This window comes from Erpetoichthys calabaricus, assembly GCF_900747795.2.
Source record: "Erpetoichthys calabaricus chromosome 1 unlocalized genomic scaffold, fErpCal1.3 SUPER_1_unloc_24, whole genome shotgun sequence".
Lineage (NCBI taxonomy): Eukaryota > Metazoa > Chordata > Cladistia > Polypteriformes > Polypteridae > Erpetoichthys > Erpetoichthys calabaricus.
In genome coordinates, this window is record NW_026261590.1 from 1216755 (window position 1) to 1243854 (window position 27100).

Here is a 27100-nt window from a genome sequence, read left to right on the forward strand (position 1 = left end):
AATATTTTGTGCATTACAGATGTCACAACCTGCCCATCTCCGAGTGATTCTTTCAGACCACGATGTCCAGAAACTGGCATTACCCTCTGGAATCCCTAAGACAGTTAATGAACTTCACTCAGCTGTCCAAGCTGCATTTGGAATTTCTGAGGATTTTTGCTTGCATTACATGGATGTTGATTTTTGTAATAATTATTTCACACTACTTTCAACATCTGACATCAAGGATAAGGACACTATAAAGGTTGTGTATATGTTGGAGACCCCTACAGTGACATTGGCCTTATCAAGTGTGGACAGCCCCTTCTCAGTCTTGAATGATAGCTTTTCTCCACCTTCTGATGATGCCTGCTCATCTGTCTCTTCCACTGATACATTGCCAGTTTCTCCAAGAATAATACAAAAAAGCCCAGCGCAACGATCAAAGGGTTGGCCCTCTGAATTTCCAATCCCCCGTTTCTCTGTCAATACAGAGCTTCTGCTTCAGTTAGGCAATGAAAAGTTCCATAAGGATGGGACCCTTTTCAGCACCAAAGACCTCATCACAATACTACCAGATATTCTTGGAAGAGTGGCTGAAGGTATTTATGAATACACTGCATATCCATCAAGTGCACAAATAAGTCAGGTAGCAGAGGCTCTCATTAACAAACATCCCTGTCTCAAAGAGCCAGGTTCCTTAAACAGATGCTATGGATGGATACAACGACTGAAATACAAGATGAACAATTTCAGATCCAAGCTTAGAGGTTTTAGCTGTCCTGAAATTGAAGTGAACTCACTCAAGAGGAAAGCAGCACATGAGCAAGCTCCTGCCAAAAATGTTAAAAAACCAAAAAAGGCTGAAGTAAATTATCTACCACCTTATCCTCAAGGTGAAACAAGTGGAAGTTTGGAGAAGGAAAGAGTGGACCTCTTACATGAAGTGATGAAGAGGGATAATTGCGTTGTGGTTGCAGAGAAAATGGCCAAGACCTTCTCTCTTCGCAGGCAGGAAATAATTTATCAGGCCCCTGCAATTAAAGACATCATTGACCGATGGCCTGCTTTATTTGATGCAACACAGGTGAGATTGTACACTCTTATTTAAAACTTATTTAAAAGTCAAAATTTTGCTTGGCATACTTTAGACAGTTAATTGCAAAGTGTTTCCAGTCCTGCTGAGTGTAGTAGTTCTCCACATAGAAGCAGAACACCAGTCCTAGCTGTGGCAATGACATTTGAGTTACACAGCAACTGATACTGAAGGTTTTGCATGGATGCCTCCCTAGTTTAAGGTCAAATTATCTGTTAACCTCCCAAGAGTGAGTGCACCTGGTACTAAAGAGCAGTCAAAACATTCAAGTTAAAGCCCAGCATAGTACATTACTGGTAAACAGTCATTGGAATATCACTAGGCTGCGTTTTGTTGTTGCTCTTGAACTATCAAGATGTTGTTTAGCTAATTGCCTGCTAACTTTAATTTTCTGACAACTTGTTTGTGTAAAATACAGATAAATGAAGAATTCAAAAGAATAACCACTGTAAGTCTTGAATCTACATTTATGGCCAAACTTGATGCTTGCACCTCCAAATTAATGGATGTTGTCTCATCGAGGGGAGGAACTTCAGGATTGAGGATAAGGCACATTAAGAATCAGCTTCTAGAGGTATGAGAACTAATCAGACTCGTCTTTGAAATTAAGCTTGCTGACTTGTCACCCTTTTGGATTAGTCATATTAGAATTTAATTTTATTCTTTTTTCTCTTTTTACTCAATTAGAACAATACAATTGAAGTACGGAGAGAGGTGGCCATTCGTTGCCTGGTTGTCTACCTTGGAGAAAAGGAACAGGACCTCTTCAAGGAGTTTAATGTAAGTAATTTATCACCGTGGAATCTACACTTTAATATTCCAGGCAAAAACCTGCTATAGATGGCTGTAATTGTTGCTGAAAACCTGTTTCACTTATAAAGTGGTTATTTTTTAAATTTTTGTTGTTTTGATACCTTTCACTGTGATACGCCTAAAGTAAGACATGACATTTTAAAAAAGGAAATTTTTCTCTGTAGACCTCAACCAAAGAATGGAAAGTCAAAAGTAAGTTCTACTGTGGCACAATTTGACATCACAAATAGTTGAAACATTCTCACTTTCCTAAAGAATGACACATTATAATGCTAGAGGATAACACAATATATGCAAGAAGGTGTGGACACTTTTTGTGACTGAAGACAGAGAAGAAAATTAAAATTAGTCAAAACCTTTTATTAATACATACCAGGCAAGGGTAAAATGTCAGAGAAACACAGTCCCAGGACACCGCGCTTCATCTGCCTCGAGCGCAGATGTCCTTGTTCTTTTATACCTTTCTAATCTCCTGATCGTTGACCATGTAAGCAAAAAATAGCATCCTGACTCATTGTACTTTTCCAGTTTTTGTAAAGTCATTACCCTAAAGGTATATTTTCTTGTCACACACATCATCAAAAGAAACTTCCAGAAAGTATACATGCTTTTTGTCACGCACGCCAAACACAAACAAGTTTCATCACTCTGTCCTATTTTCTATACACACATGCATTTTGTTCAATTACATCTTTTTATGTTTTCACACTCCTCCCTTTTTGAACAAAAATGATGTGGGCCTATATAATTCTATCTTGAAATGGTTGATGAAGGGGAAGGGGGAGAGAAAATGGAAGAAGCTATACGAGACATGCGCTCATCATGTAGCACATATGCCCTTTCCATAGAGGTGGTAAAGTACTTAGAGATTACATAGCGAAACAAAGGGATAATACAACAACCAACCAGGAGGAGGAGACAAAATGTCACAACCAAAGAAATAAAAACAGATCTTATCCATTGTCCCCAGGATCCGAAGGAGGATGCAAACCACTGATCCCAGGGATTTGTAATGCCAGAATTAGTGGAAAGTTCTTTAGAGAGAGCAGTGAGGCCTGCCAATGCACGAGTTATTGATCCATCTGGCGCGGTATTATTTGGAATATATGTACAACAAGCATCACCAAACATAGCACAAACACCTCCCTTTTCGGCAAGTAACATGTCCAGGGCTAGACGATTTTGCCAAGTCATCAGAGAAGTACGATCAAGCTGTTCATGTATGCCTTCAATAGCGTCTTTGGTGAAGTTAAGGAAACGTTGCTGGTTATAATAAAGATAATTAATCCAGTCTACATTCTTATTAATAGTAATTTGGGGTATGATAGATTCAAAACCGGCTGCGACTTGATTCCTAGCTTTAAATCTGTCTGGGACACCCCTAGGGACTCCAATAGCATCTATGTATACTCCAGGGCCATGTAAGGAGAGGGAGGTAAGGATAGAAGTCTAAAAGGCATAACTAATTGGATTGGAGCACAGGTACCAGACCAATTAGGGGGAAAGGTGGCAAATAATGTTCAGAGAAAAGTTAACCTGAAAAGTTTGAGAACAGAAAGAAAATGGTAATTCACCTACCCATGTCGCTCCTTCGTGAGTTTGAAACATAGGGGTATCCATGTGACGGGTGGGGGAAAAAAGAATAGATAGATTAGAACACTTTGAACTAGAGAGGGGTTTCTTGGAAGTAGTGAATAAATACAGAAGGCAGGGCAACCCCACGGGGTCAGAAATGTTAGATAATGGAAAAGGGACTGTAGCTAAATGGGGACGGGCTGCAGCGCACGCATAACAATGAGAACGATTAACTTGCTTAGCTGAATAGAGAACCCACTGCAACCATCTATTCTGATCCCCATAACCAGTTTTCTACTGAAAAAATGGATGAAAAGGTGGAAATATTCATAATCTTAACAGGAGAAAAATCTGAACCAAAAGTTGGGGAGATGGGTGTGTGTGCCAGAGAATGAGGGGTGTTAGTAACAGGATCGTCAATCTTAATTAGAAATCTCCCTAAAGGGTCTGTTCCAGATACATATACCCCTAATACATAAATACCTGAGTTACAATGGTTGTCAGCACATACAATGAGAGGCATGTCCTTTTTTGATAGAAAACCGATTTTTCAAACCGTATTTTTGGGGCCTCAAAAGGTTGATAACCCCAGTCCTCAGTTCCAGTGTTAGCAAAAACTCATTGCCAGTTGTCGCAGTCACTTCCCCTCATACACACGTATTTGTCAGATCCGGTCCACTGGGCTTGTCGACCAGTCCCACAGTTGTTAATAGAGCAGAAATCAAACTGCACTGATGTGGTAATTCCCCACGGGAAAGTCAAGGTGACCAGGGCAGTAGACAATTGAAAAGAAAAGCATAGTAGCACAGCAATCAAGGGTGCCATCTCTTGCAATGTGAGGCGTGAATCCAGGCAGGCAGTCCTTCAACTTTCACGGCGTGTGGTGTGGATAGAAGAATTTGGAATGATCCTCTCCACCTAGGCTGATGCCAGTGTTTTCCTCCGAGTATCTCGAACCAGGATCCAGGTGCCCAAAGGAATTGGTAAATCCTTGGAAAGGGGGCTGGTCCTCCAGGCTTGATCAACCTGCTGGTGGATTTCCTTCAACGAGGTTCGCAAACCTGCAAGACTAGAGAGAAAATCATTGGGAGAAAAGGTTTGTTAGTGTGTTTATGAGTCCAGACTCCATCAGAGAGGGACCCTTCTTTGGACCATTTTCTCCTTTCGATATCCGTGGCTGCATTCTGTAAAGAAATAATTTGATTATCAGGGTCCTGGTCATTTCTCTGTTGGAATAAAGAAATTGGTGTGTTATTATATGCAGCCTCTTTAGCAAAGTGGTCAGCTAATTCATTCCCTTTGCTAGCAGGATCCTGTTTTTCCTGTGTGAGCTTGACATTTAACAATCGCTAGCTCCGATGGTTTGGTTATAACTTCTAAAAGGGATTCGATCAATTTCTGATGTTGGATGGGTTTGCCAGTACTGGTCTTAAGTTGTGCTTAAAAGTTATCTATGTAACATACTTAAACGCGTCTTTTCCTTCATGCTTATTATTAACAAGGAAAACATACGTGCTTGAACCTTTATTCGTATCAAGTGTGCTGACCACTGCGTCACCATGCTCTTCCTTTATAGTACCTAAAATATACAACTTCCATTCATATTACAATTAGACACACATTCATATCACAATTAGACACACACATTCATATCACAATTAGACACATTCCGCTTATCGCCAAAAAACTTGTCTCCCTTCTCATGTAATATTATTAAAAGAGTATTTTTCCTTCAAACTTGATCAGGGTTTAAAAGGAAAAATACTTTTGTATATTTACAAGCCTTAAACAAAAGTGGAGACATTCATTTGCGCTAAACCAATCACACAAATCGATAATTATCTTTTTCAGTTTTTAGTTAGAGCTCTCCAGGACTGGTCTTAAATTCCCTTAGTTTCCATAATGTTCCATGATCATGGCAGACTCCAAAAGCATACCTGGAATCTGTATAAATTGTTACGATCTTCCCTTCGGACAGCTGACATGCTTGAGTGAGTGCTACGAGTTCAGCTGTTTTGTGCACTTAGCTTGATGAAATTTGATTTGCCTCCAGCAGGCGGTCCCCTTGGACCACTGCGTAACTGGTTGAGGGTGCTCCATTTTTTCAATTGTAACATTTGACAAAGTACAGAGTACATTCTGATACTCATAGGGATCCCTTTTAATACACTCTATAACACACAAAATCACCCAAAGCATTTTCAACACACTTCACCCCAGTATTATTCTATATTTACACTATATTTGGAAACAATGCAGCAAAGGAAACAGAAACAAATGGACTCTTAACTCAATACACACGTCACAAGAAAAAAGAAAAGGACAGAAGAAATTTCATGAGAACTACATCCGTGCTTGCTAATACAGCTTCTGTTGTTGCAGCCACAGCACGAAGACACGGAGGAAATGCTGCGGCCACTGGATCCAGTTTTGTTTTAGAAAAAATAAGTCACCGGTCTTTGTTTATCTCCATGTTGTTGCATCAGTACTGAATTCATAAATCCCTGCTTTTCGTCCACGAAACAAAGTGAATGGACGAGAATGATCAGGCAAACCTAGCGCGGGCGCAGATAAAAGAGTAGCTTTGAGGTACACAGAGAGCCTTCTCAGCCAGTTGTTGCAACGGCTGTGCTCTTTCAGTAAAATTTAGAACCCACTGTCTGTAGTAGCCCAGAATACCTAAAACAGACATAACCTGTTGTTTTGTTTAGCTGCAGCTTAACCTTAGAAACTTTATGGCCATTTTTCCCCCAGAAACAGCAACAATTTCTGAGTATCTATTGTACAATCTTCTTTCCGTAGCGCTACATATTATTTCCATCTACATACTGTATCAATGTACTACCTTTTTCCGGCCAGACGCCTTCTAAAATTTTGGGCAAGAGCTTAACCAGAAACACAAAGGGCTTCTCTGTATCCCTGAGGCATGACGGTCCATGTCCATCGGCGGTATCGCGTTTGACGAGATCGGGATGTACGGCGGAGATGCCAGCCTCTGCTTCGGGAGACAAAGGATATTGGGCACGGTGCGGGCGGAAGGAGGATTTCGGGTGGATCACCAGAGGCTCACAGTGGGCTATCCTTTGGTCAGGAGTATCAAAAATACCTGGAGTAACTTGTAACCAGTCTGTTCTTTCAAGGCATTTTTTCCACCCATGGTCCTATTTCCCCCCATTTAACAGTGTGTGATTTAGCTAAGGAAAAATATGAGGCACTATGCCGCCAAGATAATATATGTGCTGTGAGCATGTAAAATGAACAGAAGCAGCTGCCTTTGTGGATGAAATAAAAACACAGTAGATGTGAAGGGTTTCGGGGCAAGTACCAGAAGTAAGGAAAGATTCTAGCCAGGTGGTGTCTACTTCTATAGGGAAGTATTGGGCAGTACAGTGTAAAATGTCAGGGGCCTGTAAATTGGGAAAAAACAAGGGGAAAAAGAGTGTAGGGCTTTGAGGAGAATGGTGTGTGGGGAAATATCTAAAGTCCATGCTGCAAAAGAGGGTTATGGATAAGGGGTAATTTGACACAACAACTTTAGGGTTGAACAAAGTATGTCCGCCAGGACGTGACTGGACTTGAAGAGGTTTTTGATACTTGAAGAAGATGAGGTTGTCCAGAAGCAGTAAGCACAGTAACAGTTTCGTTCGAAGCAGGGACCTTTGCCAGCTAGCGAGTAGATCAAGTGGCACCAGTGTCGATTAAGAAAACAGTCTCAGTGCCATCAACGAACAATGTCAGTAAAGGATCAGTCTCTGAATTATGGGTGAGCAAAGGTAGTTGAAAAGAGTGGCTGGAGGTCCCAGCGTTTTCCTATGGCCAGTATTGTTAGTCAGGGGTGTCAGAGGAAACAGATGGAATAAGGGGAGGTGGGGGCTGTTGCTGTCTGTGAGGGCACTCCCGACGAAAATGTCCAGTTTCACCACAGGCGTAGCAAGAGAAGGAATTAGCATTGGAATTAAAGGGAGAGGGAATAAAAGGATTCTTAGTGTGGTCAACAGGAGGAGCTCTAAAACCACCTCGTCCTCTTCCTCGTCCTCGTCCCCTTCCTCTAAAGCCATATCCTCGACCTTAGTCAGGAGCATTCCTGGTATAATAGTTCATCTGTGCTGCCAATAATTTGGCATGAGAGTTCGATTCGGCATGTTCAGCATGTCGTTTGACTTCATCAAACGTGGCACTTTCCCACTCAATACAGGAAGTGCGGACCTTGTTTTGTATATCAAAGTGCAAACCGGAAACAAAAGGTGGAACTGCAGCTCGGGTGCGGTCATCAGCATTTCCCAAGCCCGAGTGATTAGCCATAAGGTCTTGAATCCTATGTGCCCATTCATCAACCGTCTCGTCTTTCTTTTGTTTTGCAGCAAAAATAAAGGACCAGTCCGTTTCTTTTTTATATTTTTCTGCAATATTTTGTCTCAACGCCTCCCATTGTGGGTTAAATTCGCCTTCTCCACCTATCCCCTGTCCTCGAGTTAAAGCTGGGTTCCATACCCATGGAATGTCATTGCGGACACCCCTGCTAACAGTGGCCCATGTGGTCCCAAACTTTCGACGAAGTACCTGGGTCCATTCAGCAGCATTAGGCTTATACATGCTATCTAACTGATCAAGTTGTTCAACAAATTTTAGTCCTCCTACTTCCTTTGGATCTGGAAGTGCATTCACGACATCTTTTAGTTCTTGGATGTCCCAATTCCGATTTATCATAACTGTTGTGGGATTTTGGGGTCCAGCTGGATGGGCAGGGTTATAATGGGGATTGGGAACTTCTATTAAAGGGCTAGTAAGTGAATGTGGAAGATCAGAAAAGAAAAAAGTTGGAGCCGGTTTGTGACTTCGAATGCATTTAGAGACGGGGGTTTGTGTAGTACAGGGTGAGTCATAGTGATCTGTGCCTGGGGATTCATCAGGGGAAACTTCTGCTAGTTGTAGTGCAGGGGGGGGGGGGACAGTCGGAATGGGGAATAGAGGAGGGGATAATAGAGGTGTCTGAGGTCGGTTCTGAGGAGGGGAAAAAAAAATAATAGGATAAATCTAAACCTGTCTTCTTTTCTATTAATTTTCTAGGAGACCCATTTTTACGGGGCGTCTGTTGATCCTCCGAAAATAATCCTTCCAGCATTAATGATTTTGATCCCCCTGTGCGGCGATTAACAGGCTTACTGTTATAAATTCCCATTATATCCCCTTGCTCTCCCGGGTTCTGTATTTAATTTTCCAACTATATACTGATTCGCCTAATCCCTTGTACGTATGAATCAGCAAGGCATTAAGTGTGCCACTCACTAAACCTAAACTGTTTACTTCTTAGTTTCAAGGGGAGACACCTAACTATCGGTCCTGATCCAGTTCCCAGGAGAACACGGTTTTGTTGCTTATTCCGTATGTAGATTTATTTATTTTCCCATAGCGCTACATATCTTCCATAGCTACATATCTTCCATAGCGCTACGTGTCATTCCGTTCCTAACAGCAATCCTGTAATCTGTGCTCTTTTCGGTTTATTTCCATACCACCCCGTTACTCGTCCCGTTAGCCTGTCCGCTCACATCCCTGGATTCCAGCTCAGGTGACTTCGTGTCCGATTCGGTTCAAGTCTCCATCACCTTAAGCAACCCGTTGAGATATGAGTATGACTAGACGGTCAACAGGAAACTCGCCCTCCCGTTATTTAGAAAATAAAAAATATTCGGAAATCCCCCGGTGCTTACCCCAGCCTGGAAGTGTGCAAGCTCTGTCTGGAAATCCGTTCAGTCACCGTGGATGTAGCAAAGAGGAGACCAGGGGCTCCTCACGCAAGAACTGTTTCAGGACAGGGCAGTCCTAACTTTTGCCGGAGCTGCATGCTCTGCTGCCGGATATCTCAAGTTAACGGCAGTCCGCTGTTAAGACGGATCACTGAAATGGTCTCGCCGGAGGAGTCGACCGGCCGTCTCTTGCCCCACGTCCGGGCACCAAAACTGTGGACACTTTTTGTGACTGAAGACAGAGAAGAAAATTAAAATTAGTCAAAACCTTTTATTAATACATACCAGGCAAGGGTAAAATGTCAGAGAAACACAGTCCCAGGACACCGCGCTTCATCTGCCTCGAGCGCAGATGTCCTTGTTCTTTTATACCTTTCTAATCTCCTGATCGTTGACCATGTAAGCAAAAAATAGCATCCTGACTCATTGTACTTTTCCAGTTTTTGTAAAGTCATTACCCTAAAGGTATATTTTCTTGTCACACACATCATCAAAAGAAACTTCCAGAAAGTATACATGCTTTTTGTCACGCACGCCAAACACAAACAAGTTTCATCACTCTGTCCTATTTTCTATACACACATGCATTTTGTTCAATTACATCTTTTTATGTTTTCACAAAGGCTTCTTTAAATAATAGAAATAACCACAACAGCATGTTGCTAAATCCTGGCAATGGATTTGACCATTGTCCCATTTGTAAATGAGAAAAAAAATGATGAGTGTATTGACTTAATGCTTAGTCCAAACATATTCAGGTTTCTGATTAGGCTGCCAAACACTATCTTTTCTTTTTGGTGGATTAATACCTGACGATCTTTGCCACTATGAAGATTCTAGTAAGCTTTCGTGCTCTTGTAATACTTCATATTGGCACTTTTGACCCCAACAAACAAAAAAAGTGAGTTAAATTTGTCTCCATAGCTACTGTGTGATGGCAATGCTACTCACTGCTCAAGTTGAGCCAGTTCATGTAAGTAGATGTGTATGGTTGTGTGTTGGAATGGTTAAAATAACGTCAGCAGTAATAACACAATTCTGTTTTACTAAACCTCTTAATATACTTTTGCATTTGTTCTGCTAGAATATTGAAGAGTTTGAAGCAAACCTTGACAGGCAAGTATTGAACATTGCCATCATCAAAGACAAGAATCCAAACACTGGAACCATCCTGATCGAGGGAGCCAAAATCCTGGATGGCATTGATGTCCCAAGGTGCTGTGCTTTGCTCATGGGTTTAATATACGCTCTGAATCTGAGCTATCCCAAGGATCTAAAATGTACATACGAAGTATTTCAGAAACTGTTCCTTGAACTTGATGGACTCAAAACCAGTGGGAAAGTAATGAATCTCAAGTACAGCATTTTCTAAGAACACTTTTCTTTCAAACCACTGCCATTTTTTTTTAAAAACCCATGTTATTATTTAATCCATAAACAGCTGTTTCAATTGTAAACATTCTCAGGTTTTGTTTTAAATTTTTGTTGATTATGTGCTGTTGACAACATGTTCATTATGGTTTTGTAATATTGTGTTCAAAGAATGTTGCTCTTTTGTCCAAGAATGTTCTTAGATCAGAGTAGGTGCTGTTGTGTGTTCGTACCTCATGATCTTTGTAAGCACTTGCTATTTTCATAGTGAGGTTGCTACTGTATATTTTTCAAAATGTTTTTGCATCCTGCAATAGAAGTCAGGTTTGACAAATTTGACAGTTGAATATTACACTGAGGCCTATATTTTTGCTGCTGTAGTATGGCTATTTGTTGAAATATATAAAAATGCAACATAATATTTCCAATAAAGTAAATTTTGCAACATTTTCATTCTTTAAGTGGCTGTAGTTTTAATAATTTAATAAATAATTAAACTTGATAAAGCTGAAAATTATAGGCTGAAAAAACTAATTACACCAACTTCACTTTTTACACCATCACAACTTTAAAATATATTAATAATTAAGTACGTAGAACTTAAAACATTCTTTAAAAATATAACATAAATTAGTTGGGACAACTTAATTTTTCTGTGCAGTGAATTTAAAAAGTTCTGTGTATCCTATAATTTTTTAAGCTGATGGTACTTAAAAGCAATTTAAGATCTGAAGGAAAAACCTTTTCCAGTTACTCAATGTTATGGGTTGGTTCTACGTAATTTTAACCAGAAGTTATAGTAACTTAAAAAGCTTGATGCAGAGCGTTGCGTTAATTTTTTTTGTTGGCCCAAAACAGTCGTTTTTAGAGTGAAGTTGATGTAGTCAGTAGTGCAGTCAACAACCTCCTCAATGTTTTCATTATCTCAGAACCTGCTCTGCCTCAGGGGACCACTTCCTGAATGAGCGTGACTAACATGACTCATGACTAATGGTGTCACGTGACCTTCTTGCTTTTACTGATCTAGAGACTGGCTGTCATTAAAGTGACAATGAGGTGACTGTCACATTACACTACAAATCCAAAAGAGCAAAACTAAAATCTTCACATCCGTCACAGTGCCAGGCATGTCTGACCACTGCTGTGCTGTCTGCCTTCTAGTGCCCTGGGGGATTTGGTGGGTCTCTGCCATTCTAGAACTCTCTGTTAAGGATGCTGCTGCTGTACGTCTGTGATTCTAAATCAGAGTCTGACACCCCTGATGTACACTCATGTAAAGTGACCAACAGGCCAGCTCACCAAGCAGTTGATGGCTTCTTACAAGGCAGCCCATGTGAAAAGACCCCCCACGTAGACCACTGTAACCCTGCACCTCCTCTCTTCATGTAGAACTGAAGGATCTGGAGAGTCAAACTCTGTGAAAGGTTGTGCTTGGACACCAATATGTAGAAGCCCGTGGGCACACGATGGTTAAAGTCTTTAAAGACACTCAGCAGATTCTGGTTTGCTCATTCCTGTTGGGCTCTCCAGCTGAACTCCTCACCGGACGTCTCTGACTGCGAGGACCTGAAGACTGACTGTGGTGAACAGGAACAACCAAACCATAACGTGAGAGCTGTTAAGTCTTCAAACACCAGTGAGCCAGTGTGTTGTATACCAGTGGGTGTGCTGGGCACTGAGTGGTGGGGTTCAGTGTTTTAGGGTTTGTGTTTTAGCTGCTTGTCAGTTTTGTGTTACATTTGAACCTCCTGTTCTAGTAGATACTGCACAGTAAATGGACCTGGTGCCGTTACAAACTGCCATCTTCACAGCCCCGGTAACTATAGCAGCACGTCAAATGTTCAACGGGCTTTCTGTGCACGTGACACTCGTGACATTACAGCTCTCTGAACGAATGAAATACTAAGATGAATACTTAATAGGATTGTCATGAGGAGAGGAATTAAAACATGGAGGACTGCCGTTAGCAAGACCTGATATGGGGTCCTAATTTAATTTAAAAGGAATTGACATCTGACTTGAGGGAGGTATTACAAAAATATGAATAATAAAATGAATTGTATATGCTATATTAAATAAGAATTAAGAAAACGACACACTTAAAATTTAATTAAAACTTTATTTTAATTTATTATTATGAAAAATTATAATACAAGAAATACAATGCAAGAAGAGGTACTACAAAACTACAATACAATGAACTGAGTTTTTAAACATTATTTGTAATTTATTTTTCGATCTTTCTTTTCCTCGAAGTCATTTATTATATCTTCGTATCCCATGGATTCACATAATTCGTTTTCTATTGAGAGTTGTGCTAAACTTGATAATCTTTCCTGTCCCAGGCTTGTAGATAATTCTTAATTATTTTCAGCTTCGATAAACTTCTCTCAGCTGTAGCTGTCGTTACAGGAATAATATAATATTCACAATAATTAACTAAATTGTGATAAGACTCGCTGACATCTGGTAATATAGTTAGGCAGTCGAGGGGTTTACAGTTCGTCGGTGTATTCATAACACGTTAGAATAATTGCATTTATTTAAATAATTCTAACCCATTGATATCACGATTATCTCCATCTGTTAATAAAATATCTGAATCCAAGCAATATTTTTAAGTTGTTCATCGGCCATAAATTTTAATTTTGTAATATTGTACAGAAATCCGAAGTAATTCCTATGTATGTTTAATTGCTGAAATGTTTCTTCAATTGACATCGTTGCTTGCTCGATGATTCTTAAAACATAATCAGTATAACATTTCTTCTCAGGCTCTTTTACATGAAATTAAATAATCGTTTAAACCTTTTAAATGCGTTGTTGCAGTGTTTAAATCAGCAAACATATTTTTTAAAAGTTTGCTAACTTTATTAACAGCGACGAGTATTTCCTACCATATAACTGTTGCCAAAACAAATTCGTAATTTAATTCAAATTGAATCAATCATTGGGCCTCGCGTCTTATTTTTGGATCTTTGGTCGATTCACTGATTTCTTCCAATGTTTTACAAATCTGACGTATTAAATGAAAACGAATCGGCTTCACAGAATGAAATTTACATTCCCATCTAGTTGGTGCCAACGGCTTTAGCATTAATTCCGGCAAATGTTTCGCGAAAACAGACCATCTGTTCACTGAGGCAGAAAATATCGTAAAGTCTTTGAATTGTTCAAAAGAAAGTCACAGCAATAGGAATACACGAGGCCATATCTCTCAAGAATAAAGTTAAACGATGAGCCGTACATGGAACTAAAAAGGCCCAGGATGTTCATTCAAATTCTCGTTTGCACTCCTTGGTGCTTCACAGCCACATTGGCGCCGTTATCGTCAGCTTGTCCCCTGCAGTCTTGGAGAGATAACCCCGTATGGGCAAGATGGCCTCTGAGCCCTTCAGTTAAATCAGATCCTGTACTTTAACAACTGATAGAAAATCAGGGAAATAGTCTTCAATTGTGACGTCATCATTTTGTTAATGTTAACTGTTCCTCGTGATTGAAATCTGTTAGCGTCCAAAAGAACGGAACACATTGACTTTTCTTAGTGCGCTCCTTTAGTTCGGTTTTTGATCATTCAATTCTGAATTTCCCAACTCGGGTAATGATCCGATATTTCCTTATTCCAAACTCTTCTCAAATGCTCATCCACAGTAGGATCAAATGGGGCTATCATTTCAATAAGTCTAAGGAGTTTGCTATTATTTTCTGTAAATAAATTTATTGCTGGAACCACGAAAGGCGGCATTATGATTCCCTAAATATTGAACACACTATACTATTCTGCGCCAATGTTCTTTTTTGGCATTTATTTGACGTTACTGCAGATTGTCAATAGTTTGCTGACTTTGTGATTGTTTTGCAAGTTAAATTGCATTTGTGATTGATAACGGGACGAAGATGCTTCCTGCTCCTTTATTCGTGCACTTCAATGTCTCCAATCACAAATCCATCACTAGCAAGAGTTAATCTTGATAAATTATTGGGAAACAAAAACCAGTAAAAACAATATACTTTGTTATTTTTCACTGATATAATAACCACTTTCACGCACATTTTGACTGTTCGGTAACATGTTGTAGTAAAATGATGTATGGAATTTTCTTCCTTCTTTATTCAATTGGAAAGTTGAAATCACGTATTTGGTTTTGGCTTTTTCTAAACTAAGAAGACTCTTAACGTGTCGCTGATATTTATTGGCCGCACGTCCAGGGATCGTCATTAATAGGCCTATCTTCATTCATTTTACTTGTTTCTTCCACTGGTGTAAGCGAAGAGGGTCAAATTTTCTCTGTTCGAACTTCAATGTCTTCTTCATCAGACTCCGAATCAGGTCCAGACCGGGCCGGGAGCGCAGTCCATGTTCCTTTTCATCCATCCATCCATCCATTTTCCAACCCGCTGAATCCGAACACAGGGTCACGGGGGTCTGCTGGAGCCAATCCCAGCCAACACAGGGCACAAGGCAGGAACCAATCCTGGGCAGGGTGCCAGCCCACCGCAGGTTCCTTTTCATTTTATAGTTTGTTTTTTTTTTAATTTTAATAAACCACATTACTATACTTATTTGTTTTCTTTTTTCGGCTCTTTTCTGTGCTCCACATTTTCATATGTTCTATTTCTGTCTTTATCTCGACTGAGACCGGCGTTAATTTTTTAATGTCTTTTATGAGTATTCGTTAACCCGTCAATTAAATAATGAAGAAAAAAAAACTTATGAGACCATCGCTTCCAAAATTGATCACAATAAAAGACTACCGTTCATTTACTGCAGCCTTTTACCTGATTTAAGAATTTATTGATATTCGTTTGAGCGTTGAAAGAGCATATATTAAAAATTCAATGTGACTTCTCGGTTACTTTCTAAGGAAAGAGATGACTTACAACACTAGAAATTATCACTATAAATGTTTTAAGATTTTTTGGAATATCTGATGAACTTACACTTACTATTTTATGGCTTTTAAAACATTTGAAAACGAATATTCGTATTATTTGTACATTTGAGATAACGAAATGTATAAAACTATTAGATGTAAGTTCAAACAAATGACCCAAAACTAATCTCTTCGGCCGCACATATAAACTACTAATTGTGATCCTGGGCATCTCCATGTAGTTCGCCAGCACATAACGGCTTATGACAGCGACGGCGTGACGACTAATAAGCTGAACGGCAGGATCGGCGGTGTGTTGTGATTCACTAGTTTTACTTGTTACTGTCCGGTGGAGGCGGCGGATTTAAATGAATAAACGTGATAAACGTTTCCCTGATAATCAAAAAAGTTTCAATAATTCAATTTTAGTAATGATTTTAAAACACTATAGTGATACGAAATACAAAGATTGGTCATAACATTAAACATAAAACTTTGCAATATCTCAGAAAAATAATATTTGGTGCCTTCTGGAAACAGGCGATGTCGTCGTCGCTTACTCGCGCAGCACTTTAGGCGAAATGCAAAAGATTTTATAAAGAAGAAGCTACTGGGCAATATGATGATAATTTAAACCATCCTTATTTTTCCATTGACAATTTTTATAAAGTCTAAAAATTTATTTAGATGAAATATTTTTCCAATTAATACTTTCATCCAATAATAAGAAATTTTTACTTAGCGACGTTAGTAGATAGAGCCCTTTCATTCGGGGTCCCCGGAGCAAACGCACCGCTCGCCCTCAGCTTACGGCGGCCCTGAATGGATGTATTAAACATGGGGGCGCGGTGGCACAGTGCTAGTAATAAGCTGGCCCCCCGTCCAGAGATTGTCCATGCGTCCCGTAAGATACTGTCCGACTGTGACGATGCTGGTCCTGCTCCACGCTCCCTCTTCCCTTTCAGGAGCCCTCGAACCCAACACCGTCAGCAATGTAACCAGATGCGCTGCTCTAGGGGGACAAATCAGCCTGAGCAAGGGGATGGTACTTTTATTAACAAAAAAAGTCAAAACGAAACAGTGTTCAACTAAAATCTCCATAAATCAGAAATGTCCGTACATAAATATTCCATAAAAAGATAAAAATCTCAAACGGCTAAAACAAGGCTAAAATGAGATTAAAATCCTGCAGCAGGCATTGGGGTCACACCAGCCAAGCACAGATCCTTCCCAGTCTGTCCAGCTCACCCAAGGCTTGCTCAGCTGAGAGACTTCAACCGCCACGGTCCTCAAACTACCGACCCCCCGCCTTGGTTGCCTCCGCCAGCGTCTACCAGACCACTCGGGGTCGGTTGTCCTCCTGTTAGAGATGAGAAAATCATACCGAAGCGCCGAAGTTTGTGTCAATCTGAAGTGTAGCGAGTCGAATCTCTGTGTCGGAGCTTGTGACGAAACACCGCTGTCACGTGACCCACAGCGCGCTTTATTGGTTTGACAGCTGTGGCGCTGAATTAACAAGACAGCCTGTATATTCTCATTCAACAATGTGGGGTTGTGAGGAGAGAGAGATTTGGAGAGCTTTTGCGACAGATGGCGACTAACGGCGGAAAACGGCGTTGAAAAGTTAAATAGTATAAATGGACAAGGACCTTAGCAGAATAAAATGAACGGACTTTTCTGACCTTTTACAGGTGACGTGAGACTGAAACAAAGAGTGCTGCTGCACTTGCGCTTTCGATTGCTTGCCTTAACCTCAGTTAACCACCAGATGTCGCTGCTCATACTGAAGCTGAGGCTTCAAAGCTTCGACTCGTTTTCAGCACAAATTGAAAGAAAGCCTCAAAGCTTCACGAGGCTTCATTTTCCCTTCACTACCTCCGGTCTCCCTTCTCGCACACGCAGTCGTCCCTCGGATCCCCAGGGCGGATTCCTCCATGATCGAACCCACTCTTTCACATCATCAGTCGGAGTGATCCGTCCCTCAAGCGCCGATCCTTCGCTTCACATGAGACCCCTGACCGTGCTGCCCTCTCTCATCAGCTAGCTGGCTGTTTCTCGGTGTGATTTTCCATCCTCTCAGTCTCTCTTCTTGACAACTCTCAGTCTCTCGCTTGCGCTCTATCGTCAATTGTGCGACTTCTCTGCGAATTAACATCTAAGTATTTGAAGCTTTTATTTAACCAATCCCCGTTTGTTTTCAACCAGCTTCCGTACTATGTAATCTGTTAGAAAACCTTTACATCATCATCCTGGACGGCTCCTTATTTCCAAGTCTGAATATCTGTGTGAGTTGCACTGGTCAGTAATGAACAACTTCAGTCACTGGCACAGTGGGCCCAGCGGGCACGTCTTGTAGCAGAATTACAAGATAAACAGGCGTGTCGGCCTCCGAGCGGCTTCATTGCAGTGATCAGTGTGGTAGGTTCATCTTATTGGCACCTTGGTAACACTTCACTCATTTCTTACACAACAAATCATGAGCTCCTGTTTTTTGGAAAGGCACAAGGCTTTTTACAATTTCATTTTTCAGCTCCTACTCGAGCTTTGTGTGTATTTGGTGATCTCTGCTTAGCTGATCTGCCTGAAGTAAGAAGATTTCAGAAAAACAACTGAATGCTGGATTAGAAATAAATGGAACTTCTTTCTCTTTCTGTCTTTCTGCAGCGTTCATAATGATGACTGAAATTTACCGAGTGTCTAAGAAACACGCTGACGACTTGTGTACCATAGAAGAGTCACCACATGTCAGTGGAGCAGATGGCGACACAGGTGGGCTCTGTAGACCTACTTTATACTTCAAATGAAGAAAATGAATATTTTGTCAAGGGAAGGCAAATTAGTACTTTTATTTATGATGGTGTTTTGAAAATCTTTAAAGTGTATGGAAGAAGAATGGATGTGCTGATGTTAATGAATGAATTGTCTGCTTCACCTTCTCGCTGTGAGCCATTTCAGTGAGATTCCCAGTTTATTTGTCCCCTCTCTCTCTGTGAATTGAGGATTTTTATTTTTTAATCTTCATGTAGATGAACAGTCTCCTCGCTCTTTCTTGCTGTAAGACACAGTTGTGCTCTTGTTTATTAATTTAGACAAACGCTTTTAAAGGCTAAGAGTGAACCCGTCACAGCTCTCCCTCTTCGTGTTCCACACTGGTGACTAAATCTGAGAAAGCCAAGTTTTGGTCGGCTGATCAGAGTGCTAATTTAACAGAAGCAGTTTCCGTGATATCAGTAATTTATGGAGGTGCCCCATATTGTGTGGTAGGTGTTACTGTCACGCCAGGTTCAAGTGAGTAACTCCACCTTGAGCGTATTCATTTAGTGATGTCATGTCTTTCTCTCTCCAGTGGTCAGTGTTTGGTGGGCTCTGCCTCAGTTCACTTTGATCAAAGCCTCTTTGCTGTTTCCTCAACAATTTCATAAGGAATAGTGTGACTCTTATGTGACTGATGTCTTCACAAGAGATACATTTCAAGAATAAATCCTATCCAGACTGCGTTCAGGCACATGCACACTGGACAAGAAGTGAAGAGCTGAGGTTAGAGCTTGTGGTCCTCCTTCATGTTCAGACGGAGTTTTAGAACATGTCCAGACTCAAGAACTTCAAATCCACAAAGAGAGAGTGTGAGAGATGTTTTCAAGGAAAGGTGTAGCTCCTGGTAATAGCATCACAGAACTCTTTGAGGTGCAGGTCAATGCCTGTTTATAGGAACCTGAGCGCGTCCTTCAGAGTTTGTCAAGAAGTCAGTTTGAGGTTACAAGCATAAGATGAATGAATGTGTTGTTCTGGCAAAAGATTTTAGAGATGTCAACTCATCTTTGAGTGGTACTGTTGGTTATACGAAAGACAGACGATGGCTAATGGTAGAAGGATGTAGCAGTGCAACAACTTGATGGACTTCATTTCCCAGCTGCCCCGAAGGGTATTGCCCTCATTGGATGATTACAATGGGCGTATTTCATATCTAACAAGAGTGTCTACTTTTCAGATGCCATGTGTCATGGGCAGGGGCAGACTTATGAGGGATAGGGAGCCCCTGGCCTTAAACTATTGTTTGGGTCCCACCTAGGAGTTCTGTAGGAAAACAACGGAGAAACTAATATATAATGTCAATGGTTAGGAGGCACCTAAACTTGAATAGACACCACACAAGAACAGCAAGCAGTGTGAGAGAATGAAAGAGGTGTGCGGTGTGACCAACAGGAGGTGTCCCACACTCCAGACACAGGTGCACATAACACAGTCCAGGGTTCAGATAAAGTGAATTTTATTAAACCTTTTCAAGTTCTTTCTCCCAAACAAGTTCTGACATCCACGATTTCAATAATAATTCACCTCTACTCTCCTCCAGCCTTGTCCAACTTTCCTGGATGAGGTCTACTGGCTTCTTTAATGCCAAACTCAGGAGTACTTCTGGTGCCACACAATTACACCCTGGAAACAAGTGAGTCCTCCTTACGGAGTGTGAATCCTCTCTGGCGGCACCCACACACCCTGACAGGGCTGACCATCAGGACTACAATTCCCAAGGTGCCCTGCAGGTGTATAGATTGTAGCTCAGTCTGAGGGATGCTCCTACCTGGCGAACCTGGGGAATAGATGGTCCCAAGAGACAGTCTTGCCCTATCCTTCCATTGCATCTTTCTGGCCAGGAAAGGTACCTGCAACCAAAGTGTCCGGGACGCCTGTCCATCCAAATCTTTCCCATATGGCTTCCTGTCCAGTTAGGCCTTAAGGTAATGCCAGTCCACCATTATTGGCACCTTCGGTGGAGAGCAGCACAAAACAGCATCTGTGGCTATGAGTGATGAGTATGAGGGAGAGAGTGAGCATTGTCAGCGCTGAGAATTAAACTTGACAGCCATCAGAGCACAGTATGCCACGTCTGACCCTAAAACACAGAGAGTCCGATCTGTCAGCTATCTGTTCTGAGAGAGAGAAAAAGAGAAAGAGAGGAAACGTATTTCAAAATGTTATTCTGGCAGTTTCACAATATCAGGCATTGTCAGCTGTTAAGGTAAAATTAAGAAAAAAACAGTCCTATAAATTAATAAAAAGTAAAAGTTAAATAAAAATCCATCAGCAGGTTTAGTTTTTCTCCAGATTGTAGACTGTAGCCACATTTATGAAGGTTAACAAGTAAGTTCTTCTCCATGAAATGCAAACACGTGACAAGTAAGCTGATGTTGTGATGATAATAATCAGGTTAGCCTGTGCTGAGATCTGGACGTGGTCATCATGGACAAGAAAACACGGATATGAGGAGACAGAACAGGAATGTCGATGTGACAACAGCAAGTGGGAATGAAGGGGAGACCAGTTAATGGCCCCTTTGATGGTGGGACACCAGTGTAGGAAAGGAAAATGAACTTTAACTGACCAGCCAGGGACAAGCAGAATAATGTGGGAAGGAGGAGAGATTTAACTCAGCAATTGATCAAATCATTTGGGAAGGCATCTTCTTTATTTATCTTACCTTCCTCTGTCGTAGGATGAGGGTCTGTGACTGTTACATCAATTTAAATGAAGCCCACTCATTTAAAGAAACAGAATAATGAAAGTATCGATGAACACAAGGATTATAGAAATATGATAACTGTATTTATAAAGTATGGTGATCAATACGACAGGACCCAGCCAGACTAGACAGACAAACAGATATAAGACAGAGAGGCTGGCTGTTTACTGGTAGCTCGAGTTATAATTTATCTTGGCAAACATAAATAGTTTAACGATGCCAAGTCTTTATGGATGATGTCTGATGTTGTGTGGAGTTGTTGTTTTGTTGTTGCCCCGGGTTCATGTGGAGGATTCTTCTTGGGTTGGCGTCCACTCTTTGTTTTTGGTCAGGGTCCTTCATTTGTGGTGTTCTCTGGTGCTGCTTTCTCATCGTCCTTTCTGCTGTTAGGCCCTTTGGTGTGTCGTGTGCAGCTTCATAGAGAAGAGCGTTACTGTTTGTGGCACCAGAGTTTAGATACTGAAATTCCCTTCTTGAAGTAATGGCTACTTTTTAATGTTTTTAGTCCACTGGACCACAGTCTGGCTTGGCTAAGACATTAATAATAATAATAATAATAATTCATTTTTTTACAATTTACATAGTGCTTTTCTCACTACTCAAAAGAGCTTTACATAGTGATACTCTAAGTCAAACTAATTTGCAGCAGCCACCTGGATGATATGACAGCAGCCATTTTTGCAGCACTACACTTACCACACATTAGCTGTTAGGTGGTGAAGGGGTGAGAGACAAAGAGCCAATTAGAGACAGGGGATGATTAGGGGGCCACAATGATAGGACTGCAGAGAGCAATTTAGCCTGGACATCAGGATACACTCCTCTCTTTATGAAGGATGCTCAGGGTCTTTTATGACCCCAGTGAGTTAGGACCTCGGTTTTACGTCTCATTCGAAGGATGGCACCATTTTTACAGAACATTGTTCCCGTCACTGCTCTGGGGCTTAGGGATACACACACAGACCACAGGGTGTTAAGCGCCCCCTGCTGGCTTCACCAACACCTTTTTCAGTAGCAACCCACGCTCTTCCTAGATGGTCTCCCATCCAAGTACTGGCCAGGCCTGAAGATGCTTAGTTTCAAGTGGGTGATCTCTTCTGAAGGACCAGGTGGTGTGGTTTCAGATCCACAAAGATAAAAGTGGCTGTCAGTTCACAGTTTTTAACTTTAAGTGAGACACTGTAGAAATTTTGGAGGGTGGGTGTCCTGGGTCCCCTCAGAATAGCCCCTGGAGATCAATGAGTGTGTGCGCCTCTATGACAGAATATGTGGGTGCAGCTCGTTTTTAAAAAGGAATTCTAACTTCTCTTGATTGGTTTAAAGTCACCTCTAGTTACAAAATCAGGAGCTACTTATAGTCAAGTTATTCTGTCTGTCCCAGTTCTCATTCCTTGAATTACAGCTCTTTGCTCTTTGTTGAGCTCATCATCAGAAGAACTACAGGCAGATTCTGGTGGGGATCATTCACTTATGTTGTGATGTAAGGGGAGACGGCACAACTGGATGTCTATTAAATTTGACACCTCAACAGGCCTGGTGGGCCACTAAAGCCTAGAAGAATGGGCAATGCCCACTTTGTCCTACATCAGGTAGTTCATGTGCTCTTCATTCTCTCATCTCACTCCACCTTGTTCTTCTTGCAGCTCCAGTGCCTCAAGTTAGAGCAGAAAAGAAAGTCAACCTGCGGATGGTGCTGATGGTCTTCTGTGTTCTCCTAGTGGCCGCCCCCATATTCTTTTCTATTTACTGTAAGTATCATCCATACTGATAAGGCTTTGAAAAGTGAAGGAAATGTAAGTGCTTTGTGTATTTCTTATACTGTATGTGCAGTCATTGGCCCCTTAATTAGGAGGACTTGCTCATTACCTCAAAACAACTAATCATGTGGCTGTAATTCAGTGTACATAGTGGGGTCAACTGAAGTAATAAGAGGCGCAAAGGAAGATAAATTGGGGTGCCAACCCAGCCATCGCTGTTTACTTCTAAGTCCAAACACAAACTCTCGATGGTGTAAAAGGAAACAAAACTATTGCCACAGTAATAAAGTGGCTGGTATTAATCAGACTTTCTAGTCTGCCGTCTGCTGGTCACGGAGCTCCTTAGCTCTGGTCGCTCTGGATAGATGTGACACTTCCTTCAGGGATGTCAAGTTCTTAGAGCCCAGGGACTGGAAGGGGCAGAGTCATTGGGTGTTTTCTCTGTACTTTGGTGAATGAAAAGGACAAGACTGTCAGCCACAGCGCCCCCTCAGCTCAGCTCAGTAGTGTGGTTCGTCTTTAGGAGCTCCATGCTGCTCACAGTTCTGATCTGATATAAGACGCCATTCTCTGTGGTGTCCACTCTTTTATAGTCCTCCGGCTATTAGGAGAAAGCATCAATTGCCCTCAGTTGGCATGTTCTTACTTCAGTGGGTGACTAAACAGGCAACAATGTTAGCGACTGCACCCCCTCTCGCCCTGCAGTGGTATCGCTTACCTCCAGTAAACCTGGAAGGTGATCCTCTGACAAGCATACATGACTCCTAACATCATAAATTAACCAAGGAATGACATTTTACCATTTCTACATTATAACCGTAGCATAAACCTTCATAAACTAGTTAAAAAGCAGGTGCGTGTGACCAGCTAATATTTAAAAACACTCTCATGTTAAATATGCCATTATAAATATTAAGATGTAGAGGCTAACACACAGCATAATTAGCAGTTAAGCCCCACATCGGGTTTGTTAAAGTAATAATCTCCCCCCACAGCTCATGAAGCCTAACATTTATAACTGCACATTCCCACTCTTATGAGCTGCTGCTCTTGTGCCATCCTCATCATGTAGCACAACTAGGATCGCTGATCGTCCTCCATAGTGACATGCTCTCTCCCAGCGATCCACCCAAAGTCATCCTCACCTTCTTCCTGGGACTCCTGTTTATGTGGTCCTCTGCATTCTGGAATCTTCCCAGCCTTGATGGATGAAGTGCAGACCTTCTTGAAACTTGTGGATGCAGAGCCTGCGTCTCTGTGTGTCAGGTCAGTATCAGTCAGGCATCCAGCCCCTCCATCTTCAGGGCAGTTAGCTAAGAGCTACAATGCTGTATTATGTCTGTGCGATAATCCTAATTTAATATCTGAAACTTCTCTTATATGAGATATGCTGTGTTTATTTCTGTGACGCTATGCTGTAGTCCTGCATTAAACAATGGCAGTAATCACTGTATATTTAACTTTAGTTAACATGAAAGGTGTTTTAGAATAATGGATTAGATGATACTTTATTGGTCTCCAAGGAGAAATTTTACAGAAGGTCAAAAAATTATATATATAAAAATAAAAGCAATCAACAACCCACCTTTCCCATTCTTTACTTATTTAAATATGTGTCTTACTGTTATCTGTCTGTGCCGTCTCCTGACTCCATTCCCTCTCTTCAAACTGCTGTCGTCCGGTGTCCGCATTACTGCCTCCTCCAGCCCAATTTATGTTTGACTTGTAAAGACCTGTGGAGATTCGCAGATGAGTGCATTTCTCTGTGTTGTTCTGTCGTTTTATGTATTTATCATGTAATGTGCACTAAATTACCATTTATTGCTTTGAAGAAACAATAACAAAAATAGGCATTACACAAAATGCTTGACTGGCCTCTTTAACTTGTCTCTCAGTAGAAGTCACTAATGTTAAAAATGAAGACAGTAGACAGAAATTGAAGGAATAGAAACATAAGAAATTTGACAAACGAGAGGAGACCCTTCAGTCCACCAGGCCCATTTGTTTAGTTAATAGCTAAGCTGTCCCAACATCTCATCCTGATTTTTCTTAAAGGTGGTTGAGGTTTCTGCTTCAGTTTCATGTCTCTGTAGTTTGTTTCAAAGTCCCACAACTCTTTGTGTAAAGCAGAATTTCCTGGCTTCAGGTTTAAATTCACTTCTCATTAATTTCCCCCAATGTCCTCGAGTATGTGATTCACTCTTCTGAATTCTGTTGGATTTACTTTATTAATGCCTTGGAGGATTTTACATACCCAGATGAGATCCCCACATGATGTCCTCTGCTCAGACTAAACAGGTTTAACTCTGTGTCTGTCACACTATGACATGTCCTTCAGTCCCATGATGCCCCTGGTTGCTCTCCTCTGCACAGCTTCATGTGCTGCTATGTCTTTCTTGTACTGCGATGACCAGAACTGCACACAACACTTCAGATGTGGTCTCACCAGTGCATTATTTCATTTGAGCCTACTGTCCACTGACTTCACTTCAACAGTTATTTGTCTTTATATTGCTGCTGCATATTGCTTAGTCGATAAACATGTTGTTACAACCTACTAGGGGGTCATCTGGAGTGTTTGAAGTCAGATGAGAGCCCTGGATGTTGAGCCTTAACACAAGTTACAAAAAAAGTGTATCTCAGCTTGTTCATACCGATTTTTCACTGTTTCACACTGAAAACTAGTAAGGCACAATCGTCAATCTGATGTTACAAACTCTGATGGAGTAAGACAAGCAGAAAACATGGCAAGTGGTTCTTTAACAACCCAAAACTGAAAGCATTCTTAACTCAAGTGTAAAAGATGATTACATGTTGTATGAAATGACTTGTTTTCCTCAGATTTCATAAAATTAAATCACAAGGAGCAAGAACTGGAAGAGTTAAGAATTGCAAATTACAACTTGACCAGTAACAACAGTGCCCTACAGTCTCAGTACACAACTCTGAATAAGAAGCATGAAGAACTGACCAAAGAGTTCAGTAAGCTGCAGGAATACTACTGTGATGGTACAAACACATCTCATGGTGAGTGCTTTGCAACAGGACGAGTAGACAGTGGGCTCCATGGTCATCTAATCCCTCATTTGTCATTTGCTCTTTTTATTTTGTTTTCCACAGAAAACACTTGCATTTTATGTAAACTGGACTGGATCCCCTTCGGTTCCAAGTGTTACTTCATCTCCACTAAGACAAAGACCTGGCATGAGAGCCATGATTGGTGCCTGACAAAGGGTGGACAACTAGTGAATATAGAAAACTCAGAGGAGTGGGTATGTCATTTATGCAGGTGGATTTAAGATGACTATCTTGAAAAACTACATACTGTAAGTTAAACAGTCAGGAAAAAAAGCTTTGAAAGTGCATTAGAAGAACAATCCCAGTAAAACCTAAGCTGAAGTTGAGTCAGGTCAGTATGTTATTAAAGCAGGAATGTCTTTCTTTAGGAGATTCCTCCAATTGATCTGAAGATTATGTCAATGCATTTCTAAGGCCCAGGGTGACTGACTGTCATTTTATATAAAGTCTCAATGACCCTTTGTTTTGTGCCAACTACGTATGTGAGAAAGTAAAGATTCTGTCAGAGGACTCTTTCCATCTTTCTTCATTCACTATAACTGACGTCATCAGACGTGCTGTGAATCCTAGATTGCTGTTTCTTCTGTTTTGGTTGCAGGAGCTCTTAGAGTTACCATTTGTGCATTACGTTTACATGCATTTCTGGTCTTGTAATGGACAAAACGGTCATTGGTGATGCACTAGACAAATAGGATATAACACAATTTAAGATTTGCTCATCATTTTTCCATGAAAAATCAACATGTGACCATTACATTGCTCCAAATAAATCACAGAATGCTACTGAACTGAACTTCTGAGGTGATAGGCCCTTGTTAAGACCCAAATCAGTACAAAAGTCTACAGACTCTGTCATTGGCTGATATTCATTGGGGGGCTGGGGTTTTTGTGAGTTTTCCTCAGGGATGTCGTATTTAGTATCCAGTATCTCTGTTAGCACACTGACACATTATTTGTGTTGGACATCACTGACAACTGCTCATGTGACACAAGAAGTGACACCATAGCTCTGTTTATTATCAAAGCAGGTGACACGATGAGAGTTTTGTCTGTTCATTGCATTTATATGGGGAAACTCGGGTCAGTATATGTTAAAGCAAAAAAGGAGATAAAATGTGTTTTATTTTAATCTTTTGATTAAATGTGACTAAGAGAAGACATTTCAATACAATACAGACACGTGCAAGTTCAACTGTTCATCAACATCTTAATTCCATGTTTTCTTATCAGGAATTTTTAAATACTCAATCTGAAATCATTGGAGGTGATCTAAAATTTTTTTGGATTGGCCA

General features: G+C 40.9%; 1 protein-coding gene across 1 annotated transcript; it reads left to right on the top strand.

The window, feature by feature from the left end:
* LOC114643287 (uncharacterized) lies at positions 1-26484 on the top strand. The gene is made up of 10 exons (XM_051921793.1): positions 1-1066; positions 1494-1649; positions 1763-1855; positions 10295-10552; positions 12112-12217; positions 18120-18224; positions 22617-22721; positions 25572-25757; positions 25851-26002; positions 26407-26484. The coding sequence occupies exons 1-10, from the start codon at positions 20-22 to the stop codon at positions 26482-26484; spliced, it is 2286 nt and encodes a 761-aa protein (XP_051777753.1). The 5' UTR covers positions 1-19.
* Positions 26485-27100: the final 616 nt, after the last annotated feature.

Bases quoted from the DNA above. Each gene is read 5' to 3' on its own strand.
- LOC114643287 (XM_051921793.1), top strand. From the start codon at position 20: ATGTCACAACCTGCCCATCTCCGAGTGATTCTTTCAGACCACGATGTC. The intron at 1,650-1,762 runs GTATGAGAACTA...TTACTCAATTAG, and splicing joins TTAAGAATCAGCTTCTAGAG to AACAATACAATTGAAGTACG. The intron at 22,722-25,571 runs GTAAGTATCATC...TGTTTTCCTCAG, and splicing joins CATATTCTTTTCTATTTACT to ATTTCATAAAATTAAATCAC.